At 60.9% G+C, this 299-nt stretch overlaps 1 protein-coding gene across 1 annotated transcript in view; it reads left to right on the top strand.

Annotated features, from left to right (window-relative positions):
* LAMA5 (laminin, alpha 5) overlaps positions 1–299 on the top strand; it is a 47,980-nt gene that overhangs the window by 32,405 nt on the left and 15,276 nt on the right. The window contains exon 43 of the mRNA XM_010140977.1: positions 215–290. Coding sequence (XP_010139279.1) covers positions 215–290 — 76 coding nt within the window. The remainder of the gene's footprint in view (positions 1–214; positions 291–299) is intronic.

Here is a 299-nt window from a genome sequence, read left to right as displayed (position 1 = left end):
TCAGCCCCCCACCCTGCCGAGGAACAGCAGCCAAACTGCAGCTCACAGAAGGGGGTCTGCCCTGGGCAGGCGTCGTGGGAATAGGTCGTTGGGAGCGGTAAATCCAGAGGAGAGAGGCTCTGACTGTGGGAGATAGGATTCCCTGCTGGGAGTAAGTTTGTGAGTGGCTGCGTGGGCTCTTCGGTGTGTAACCGGCTGTACTTCTCCCGGGCAGAGTGCAATTGTTCGCCGTGCGGCACTGACTCGTGCCATCCCCGAACTGGCCAGTGCTTCTGCAAGACTGGAGTGACAGGCCCGCA

This window comes from Buceros rhinoceros, unplaced genomic scaffold, assembly GCF_000710305.1.
Source record: "Buceros rhinoceros silvestris isolate BGI_N320 unplaced genomic scaffold, ASM71030v1 scaffold6688, whole genome shotgun sequence".
NCBI lineage: Eukaryota > Metazoa > Chordata > Aves > Bucerotiformes > Bucerotidae > Buceros > Buceros rhinoceros.
Note: the sequence above shows the minus strand (reverse complement) of the source record. Positions and strands in the feature narration are given on the sequence as shown.